The sequence below is a fragment of the Aegilops tauschii genome, chromosome 5, assembly GCF_002575655.3.
Source record: "Aegilops tauschii subsp. strangulata cultivar AL8/78 chromosome 5, Aet v6.0, whole genome shotgun sequence".
Taxonomy (NCBI): Eukaryota; Viridiplantae; Streptophyta; class Magnoliopsida; order Poales; family Poaceae; genus Aegilops; species Aegilops tauschii.
Genome location: NC_053039.3, coordinates 389,681,988 through 389,690,912, shown reverse-complemented (window position 1 = coordinate 389,690,912; position 8,925 = coordinate 389,681,988). Strand labels below are relative to the sequence as shown.

The 8,925-nt window shown below is 55.9% G+C and overlaps 3 protein-coding genes across 5 annotated transcripts; all 3 read left to right on the top strand.

Annotated features, from left to right (window-relative positions):
• Positions 1–2,535: 2,535 nt before the first annotated feature.
• Positions 2,536–2,874, top strand: LOC141022903 (uncharacterized). Its single transcript, XM_073499183.1, has one exon. The coding sequence runs from the start codon at positions 2,536–2,538 to the stop codon at positions 2,872–2,874; it is 339 nt and encodes a 112-aa protein (XP_073355284.1).
• Positions 2,875–2,892: 18 nt separating this feature from the next.
• Positions 2,893–3,486, top strand: LOC141022902 (uncharacterized). Its single transcript, XM_073499182.1, has one exon. It carries the CDS (start codon positions 2,893–2,895, stop codon positions 3,484–3,486), a length of 594 nt encoding a protein of 197 aa, XP_073355283.1.
• A 1,541-nt stretch (positions 3,487–5,027) lies between these two features.
• LOC109773706 (squamosa promoter-binding-like protein 17) lies at positions 5,028–8,566 on the top strand. Of its 3 annotated transcripts, XM_040390532.3 has the most exons (4): positions 5,030–5,147; positions 5,354–5,835; positions 7,439–7,575; positions 7,672–8,566. In XM_040390532.3, the coding sequence occupies exons 2-4, from the start codon at positions 5,453–5,455 to the stop codon at positions 8,376–8,378; spliced, it is 1,227 nt and encodes a 408-aa protein (XP_040246466.1). In that variant the 5' UTR covers positions 5,030–5,147; positions 5,354–5,452; the 3' UTR covers positions 8,379–8,566. The 3 variants fall into 3 exon arrangements, with proteins under 3 accessions (XP_020188001.1, XP_040246466.1, XP_020188000.1); XM_020332412.4 differs by having other exon boundaries at positions 5,028–5,835; positions 7,675–8,566; XM_020332411.4 differs by having other exon boundaries at positions 5,030–5,835.
• The last annotated feature ends 359 nt before the right edge of the window (positions 8,567–8,925 follow it).

The following is an 8,925-nucleotide window of genomic DNA, read 5'->3' as shown; positions in this document are numbered from 1 at the left end:
GGCGGCCACGAGGTAGGGGGCGCGCCCCCCACCCTCGTGGGTGCCTCGGGACTCTTCTGGCCCATCTCCGGTACTCTGTGGGCTTCTTCTGGTCCAAAAATAATCTCCGTGAAATTTAGGTCAATTGGACTCCGTTTGATTTTCCTTTTCTGCGAAACTCAAAAACAAGAAAAAACAGAAACTGGCACTGGGCTCTGGGTTAATAGGTTAGTCCCAAAAAATCATATAAAATAGCATATAAACGCATATAAAACATCCTAGCTGGATAATATAATAGAATGGAACAATCAAAAATTATAGATACGTTGGAGACGTATCAGCCGGCATCACCATCGGCGAGGCCCATGCCCATTACATAGACATGGTGCATTAGGAGCGGGAGGCCTAGTTCCGGCAGGCGTTGGCCGACCATGCCTACAACCTCGGCCTCCTCGATGAGCACCAGCGCGCGGAGGAGCAAGTCGCCGCTGGCACGACCATCGCGTCGGACGTGGACATGGCAGAGCAAGAGGCGTTGCTCGACTGCTACGGCTCCGCCTGCGACATCCACCACGACTGCTGGCAGTAATGGCTCCATCAGGCGAAGTTACATGCCACCTAGACGAGGTGGCGGATGAGGTGTTCGACAAGAGCGGCGACGAGTAGGACATCGCCAGCTACGCTAAAGTCCCGCCCCGCCGCCGCAACCACGAAGCCGACATGTCCATGGGCACCACCAACAGCGAGGAATAGTGCATGGTAGGCCGCCACCGTTCGGGTCCGAAGAAGGCCATCGCTCCTCCCCTCCCATTGAAGCCAAGCTTGGTGGGCTCAACATCGTCGGCCCATTAGCCGCTTGACGGCGACATGGAGGCGGACAACTTCACTTCTCGGGGCTCATGGCTGTGGGGCGGAGGCTATGAAGGAAGAGCTCAAGAGCGCGAGGCAGAACTGGAGAAGGCGAAGACAAGAGCCGGAGCTTCATTATCCGGGGCTCATGGCCAGACATGGGGAAAGGGCGCCGACGATCATTCAGATTAGGTTTAGAGTAGGGTTTAGTTAAAATTGTCTAAAATGTAATGAATGTCGTCCTGTTTATATGAAGGGAAAGACTTGGTTTCATCCGGCGGATTGCACGCGGATGTCCACCACTTCGTCCGTGTGATGCGTGTCCTGCTGGCTCACCTAGCATTATCTCTTATGGTTTTGCAATTTAGCGCTTGTTGCAGTCTTCCCACCGCAACAACTCGTATGTTGCAGGATCTGGATCCCTCGAGCGCAGTTTCCTCCTGAGTTTGTCCCAAGCTCACATTCTTCTCTAATTTACGCAACATGATTTATGTTGCAAAAGTCCTTCGGCAACATCATCTATGCTGCAAAAGAGTGAAGACAAAAAACTACAACATAATCTTTGTTGAATGTTTCTGCAACACGAGCTCATGTTGCGGAAACATTCAACAAAGATTATCTACCGGCGGACACGTAGCGCTGCCCTATATGAGTATCATCCGGTTTGAATGAAGTTCGTCCAGTTTGTTTAAACATTGGTTGAAATGTATGCGGGCAGTGATGAATGGCCGGCTCCCGCATTCGAGTCCGCGGGCTGATCCCCAATCGACGGACGGATGGATGCGGGAGAGAATTTAGGAGTCATCGTTCGAGATGTCCTTAGAGCATCTACAGCCGGACACCCCAAACCCGCCTCATACGCCCAGGCTGGACGCCCGGTCACTGACCGGTCACGTTTTCTGACCTAGACGGCCCTCCTCAAACGGGTATCAAACGCCGGGCTAACCGGCACCCCTCATATCCAGCCCAAATATGGGGCGGATATGGGGGCGCCCGGGCACGCCCGCCATGTAGGACTGACGAAGGGGTCCCGTCGCGCGGCGCCGCTCCGGCTCGCCGCCCGAGAGCAAATCCGCCTATTTAACCCGGTTGGAGTCCCGCAACCCTAGTCCATCCACCTCTCCCCTCTCTGCACCGCCAGTCCTAGCCCATCCACCTCCTCCCTTTCCCACTCCGGCGCTCTGTCCACGCTCTGGTGGTTCGGCATGGTCCGGAGGAAGATAACCTACTACGCAATGCTCATGTCGGAGCATCGTTGCCGGGCTGCCTCCGAACTCGCCGAAGCCGAAGGAGGAGGAGGAGCAGCCGGGAGAAGAGGAGGAAGAGAAGCTGGCTCTGATGGAGGCGGAGGAGGCGGAGCAGCAGCTGTCGGGCTTCAACATGGAGCAGGCGGAGGCGGAGTTCGCCGTTGCTTAGTCCGACGAGATGGCGGGGTAGCAGGCCATCCTGGAGTCCATCCAGGATGAGGCCTATGTGGAGGCCAACCAGGCATTCCTCCGGCGCGAGCAGGCGACGTCCAACGCGTTCTTCGCCGAACTCGACGCGAAAATAGAGGTGGAGGAGGCCGGAGCAGAGCAGCCAGAGGAGCCAGAGTTGCAGCTACTGTCAATCCTGCCGGAGCCGGGCACGGAGATCGCCGACATCTCCAATGATGAGTAGCTAGATGATCGACGTAGTACGTAGGTTATTTCGTTTGGATGTCTTCGTATGGATTTAATCGGCCTCGCGCCACGCCTCGATGCCATGATATCTGCTAACCAAAGTGCGTTCATCGCCGGCCAGTGTATACACGACAACTTCTTGCTCGTGCAGCAAACAGCGTGGCAGCTCCACAACCTGAAGAATCCCCGCGTCATGCTTAAGCTCGATATTGCACGCGCTTTCGACGCCGTGTCCTGGGCTTTCCTGCTGGAGACATTACGCCACCTGGGATTTGGTCACCGGTGGTGCGAGTGGATATGCATACTCCTCGGCACGGCTAACACACGCGTCCTCAGCAACGGTGTCCCCGGACCGCCCATCCAACACCGCTGCGGGCTGCGGTAGGGGGACCCCGTGTCCCCCATGCTCTTTCTCATGGTCATCGACACCCTCAACAATCTCATATGCCGTGCGGCCAGCGAGGGGGTGCTGCAACGCCTCACTGCGCGTCATATGACCTCGAGCGTCTCCATCTACGCCGACGACGTCGTTGTCTTCTGCCGACCGGACGGGCACGACCTGACTGCCGTCCGCGAGCTGCTACGGGTATTCGGGGCCGCTTCTGGGCTGCACACCAACTACGCCAAATGCGCGGTCTCCCCTATCCAGTGCACGGACGCGGACCGGGCCATGATCACCGTGACCCTCGCCTGCCTGCTGCAAGACTTCCCCACCACCTACCTCGGGCTGCCACTGTCGATCCGCAAAGTCAGCTCCACCGCTCTACAACCCATCATAGACAAGCTGGAGCACAGGCTGTCGCCGTGGTGGGCATCCCTGATGTCGAGGGGCGACCGGCTTGCCCTGTGCCGCCATGTACTTTCGGCCATGCCCACACACATCATGATCGCAATGGCCATCAACCCGCCCATCCTAAAGCGCATCAATCGCTTGATTCGAAACTTCCTTTGGTACGACCGGAAGGACGCGAGTGGAGGCCATTGCAAGGTCAACTAGCGCCGAGTATGTAGACCAATCTCCCTCGGCGGCCTCGGGATCCCGGATCTCCAGCGCGCCCGGTGGATGTGGCTCCAAAGATCAGATGCCTCGCGCCCGTGGCAACACCTACGGATCCCCCGCTGCCCGGAGGTTCAGGCCATCTTCAGGGCTTCAACCTCTTGGCACGTCGGCAATGGCGAGTCTTGCTTGTTCTGGGAGGATCACTGGTTGGACGGGAAAAGTATCTTCGAGATCGCGCCCCTGGTTTACTGCAGGGTGCCCAAACGCCGGCGCAGGACACGCTCGGTGCGCGACGGTCTACTCAACCGGGCGTGGCTCACCGACATCCACGGCGCCATGGGCGTGGCCATGACCGTGCAGTGCGTCACGCTCTGGCGGCGTCTCCGGCACATGACCCTGTCCGACGAGCCGGACCGGCTGTCGTGGCGATGGACTTACTCAGGGATCTACTCTGCCAGCTCCTGCTATCAAGCCCTATTCGCCGGCTCCATCGCCGACCCGCATTGGCGCATCACTTGGAGATCATGGGCACCGCTCCGCATTAAGTTCTTCGTCTGGCTTGCCCTGATGGGCAGGTGTTGGACTGCCGACCACCTGGCATGACATGGCCTCCCCCACGAGCCACGCTGCCTCCTATGCGACCAAGAGCCGGAATCCATGCAGCATCTCCTGACGGGCTGCTCCTTCTCCCGCCAAGTCTGGCACGAGGTGCTTTCATGGTGCCGATGCACCACCGTGATCCCCGCCCATGACGACGAGTTCGCCAGCTGGCTCTCCACGGCCATCTCCAACACCTCGCTAGTCTTCGCCGCGGCCTCGCCTCCATTGCCATCCTCACCGCATGGCACCTATCGAAACACCGGAATGGCTGCCTCTTCGACGGCGATCAGCTAGCCGTGGGACGCGCAATGCATATGATCCAGGAGGAGGCGCGGCTTTGGGCACGCGCCGGCGCAAAGGGCATGGCCCTCATCTTGCCTGAGACGTAGGCTAGGCCAGATCGGGCAGCACACCCCGTCGACCGTGTGCCACGGCTACCAATGCTTGCCATCATTGTGTACGAGCTAGTTAGCCTCTCCCTCATCTTGTAATACTTCCATGTTTCGCCACTCTACCTATCAATGCAAAGATACGCAAGGTTTTTGCATATTCGCGAAAAAAAATAGTATAAGATATCCGGATGCAACAAATGAAATTTGAGGCGTACCGGTCCCTGCCCGCGGACGCACTCATTTGAGGGGTACATATTCGACTGTAGATGCTGTTAGGTTGGTTGTGGCACGCCTTGCACTCTCAACGGAGCACCACGGGAGGCCGACGGAAACTAGTTTGCCCCGGGTGGACTTCTCCGCATGCAACCTCCCTGCTGCGTGCAAATCCCTGTCTGCGGGCCGCGAAACCCCATGCCCCCCGCGCGCGCGCGCGCCCGCGGCGTCCGCCCGCGTATACCAAGTGAGCCGAGCCGGGCTGCCACAGCCGTCCCATGCTCCCACAAATACTATACTGCCTGCTCGACAAGAGCTACCCTAGAAAGTAGACGACGACGATAAGAGGCAAAACGCAGAGGGCTCGTACTCGTAGCAGCGGCAGCTAGAGAGCGGCGTCTTGGCTATAAAAGGGCGGCGGCGGCAGCAGCAGCAGCAGCTGGGGAGAGTGAGGTGAGGTGTGCGTGCGTGGAGTGGAATAGTGGGAGTGCGTGAGCAAAGCACACTGCACCACACACTAAAAAAGGGTTTATTTTAAGCGCGGCGCCACCATTGCTGTCGCCTCGCTCCGCCGCTTTCGATCTTTTCGCTCCCACCCCCCTTCCCTTCCCCCCTCTCTCTCTCATCATCTCTCTCCTCTGCCTTTCTCTCCCTGGCAGGAGCACGGGAGCCGCCACTATTTAGTTAGTTCCCTACGCCAGTCCCTACGAGCGTTTTCTTTCACAAAAGCAGCAGGAGGGGGGCCGGCGGCGGCGGCAATGGAGACCGGGGGCAGCGGCGGCGGCGACGGCGGCGGGAGACGGCCCGGGGACGACCTCCACGGGCTCAACTTCGGCCAGAAGATCTACTTCGAGCAGGACGTGGCCGGGTCCTCCTCCTCGGGTGGCAGAAAGGGCAAGGGCCCCGCCCCCGCCCGAGCAGGAGGTGGAGGTGGAGGTGGAGGGTCAGGAGCCTCCACCCCCGCGGCCGGCGGCAACGCCTCGCAGTCGCAGCAGCCGAGGTGCCAGGTGGAGGGGTGCGGCGTGGATCTGAGCGGCGGCAAGACCTACTACTGCCGCCACAAGGTGTGCCTGGAGCATTCCAAGGCGCCGCTCGTCGTCGTCGCCGGCATCGAGCAGCGCTTCTGCCAGCAGTGCAGCAGGTACCACTCCCTCTCTTTCTCCCCACCACAACCGGCAATTTGAGCTTCAGCTCCAGCAATCCGCGCCTCGGATTGCTCCATTTTTGCTCCTCCCGTGCTTGCCGCGTGTTCTTGCGCTACTGTTACACTCGTGACACGCCTCGAACTCCACGGTTGGATCCTGGCATATTTTTCTCTTCCACAACTCTACTATTCATTGGTGAGTCCCTCCCAGCATGTGGCTAGCTACCAGCAGCGGCATGCAAAGTGTAAAAAAACTGCTCAGGTTCTGCAATTGCCCTATGCATTTTGTTGTACTTGTTTGCTTGGCCACATCCAGAAAAGAAAGAAATTCTCAAGTGATGACGCATGGGGGGGTGTGTAGTGCGCACTGGTGAAAAGAAAAGAAAAGAAACAATGTAACATTTGGTTGGGCAGGTAGAATCTGACGAGAATAGTAAGGGACAGAAAGTTGTACAACCTGAAATTCTTGTCCGAGTGGCACATATAGTAAGCCTAGATTTCTTTTCCTCTCCTCCTTATTCTACTGTACGCTATGCTAGGATGTGAGAAGTGAATGGGTGGTAGCAGCAGCAGTACAGCCGTTGTACTAGTGCTACTGTACTAAAATTAATACCCTACCCTAGTGATAGTACAGGACCTAGAAAAATGGAGTATCAATTTGAAATCAGGATGCACCAATCAGAAACCTTGAATTGTTGTTTTGTTCATCTCAGCTGTGAACAAATACAGTGTTTGTTTGGAGATTTTATTTGATAAAAATACCGGCACACACAACAATCCTAATAACCCAACTGAGCCAGAAATCATCTGTTGCATGTTTTTTTTCCTTTTTGAGAACATCATCTGTTTCATGTTGCGCATTAATAAACCTTGTTAAGAACAAAATCTTGAACCAGCATTTCACTTATGTTTGAAAGATGAAGCATCACTTATGACTCTTGTTTGAAACATAAAGCACCACTTATGACTGTTGTTTGAGAGATGAATGCATCACTTATGACTGCTGTTGTATTGTACCATAAGCCTTTGCACGTTTCCACTATCTAGGAATGATTACAGGTGTTCTATCCACATGGTCCTCTTTCCCCCCCTGGTCGTGGTGAGTGGATCTAATAATGAAAAGTCGTTTCTTTGGTTACTGCATTAGATTAAGATAAACCCATTGGTTTGCCTGCGCCGATGCAGCTTTTCACATGGCATGTGATTTGCTCTGTTAGTTTATTCATTTGATGCATGCTTGTATTAGGATACTAAGCTAGAATCTGGCTCTTGATTGCAGTGTTAGCGCCCCCCCTCTTTTCATGTGCACCAAGTTTTTCTATATGCATGTAATCAGAATCAATATGATATATTATGCAATTGGTGTAGCTAGTGTGGAAGAGTCAGGCACCCTTCACTCTGCTTTTGTTGCGTGCAATTGATTATTGTCGTTCATCTTTTCTTCACTGTCTAAGTGTCTATATGAAATTCCTCCTTACGGCGACTCTCCGGTCTTTGTCAATTCGCATTAGTTCTGCTTTGAATGGATCTGCACTATTGTAAAGCCACCATGTGGAGTTCGTACATGTATGTAGTAAGTAATAATCCTTTGTGATCACAGGTTCCACCAGCTACCTGAATTTGACCAAGGAAAACGAAGCTGCCGCCGACGCCTCGCCGGTCACAACGAGCGCCGGAGGAAGCCGCCGCCCGGGCCTATGTCTACACGCTATGGCCGGCTTGCCGCGTCCTTCAACGGTAAGAAAGTGCCTCATGTTACTTATCACCGAATGCACACATTTGCAGTTTGAACGAAACGTATTGATTCTGCTGTTGTTGGAAAATTTGGTTCAGAAGATCCAGGCAGGCTCAGAAGCTTTCTGCTGGACTTCTCGTACCCGAGGGCCCCGGCCGGCGTGAGGGACCCGTGGCCGGCTGTGCAGGCTGGCGACCACCGCATGCCTGGCACCACCCACTGGCAGGGCGGCCATCATGAGCACCACCCTCACCGCAGTGCAGTTGCGGGATACGGCGACCACCACGCGTACAACGGCCAGGGGAGCAGCTCGGGGGGAGGCGGCGCGCCGCCGCCGATGATCCCGGGCGGCTTCGAGCTCCCCTCGGACGAATGTATGGCGGGCGTCGCCGCCGACTCCAGCTGTGCTCTCTCTCTTCTGTCAACTCAGCCATGGGATAGTAGTGCCCACAGCTCCAGCCACAACCGGTCCCCGGCGATGTCGACGACCAGCGCCTTCCAGGGCAGCCCGGTGGCGCCCTCCGTCATGGCCAGCAACTACATGGCGGCAAGCAGCAGCGGCTCCTGGGGCAGCCCCCGGGGCGCCAGGAGCATGCAGCAGCAGCACCACCACCACCAGCAGCATCACATGCAGCATGACACGGTCATGAGCGAGGTCCATCCGAGCTCGGTTCACCACGGCCAGTTCGGCGAGCTCGAGCTCGCGCTGCAGCAGGGGAGGGCCGCGCCGAACCCGCCGCACGCCGAGCACGGGTCCGGCGGGGCCTTCAGCCATTCCAGCAACGCGATGAACTGGTCTCTGTAGGGACGGACGTCACGCCATGGAGACATGGAACGTTGGGCGGCCTGAGTTTTGTGCGCCTTCCACTTGCCGATCCGGATTTCAGGACGGGGAGGGAACCCGTAGCCGTTAGAGCACGGGTTTCCCGCCGTGTAGCCCAGTTTTGTCCATGAACTCAATCCCACATATGTATTTTTAGTATGTGTGTGAAACTCCATTGCTTTATTAATTCGCTTGTCGAGGACTCTTGACCCTAGTAATGCGATGACCTCGCTAGCCGCCATCCTGCTCCTTGTTGTTTCCGTTGATGTTTTCGCCAATATATTGGGATCAGCTACGTGCAAAGTTGCCTAGTTTTGGTTTTTTTTGGTCAGGCGACTGATCACAAAACTTCTTTTTGAGTCGATTTGCTCAAGCATTCTGTCGATCAAGCATTTGTATATGGACCGTGGGCTCAGTCCAATACTGAATTACGACCGCCTGCTCTAATCTAGTGTCGGCCAAGCTTCAGGCCAGATGAGAAAATCAACTGAAAGTAAAAAAAAATCCAAATGACCGAAGAATAGCAAAA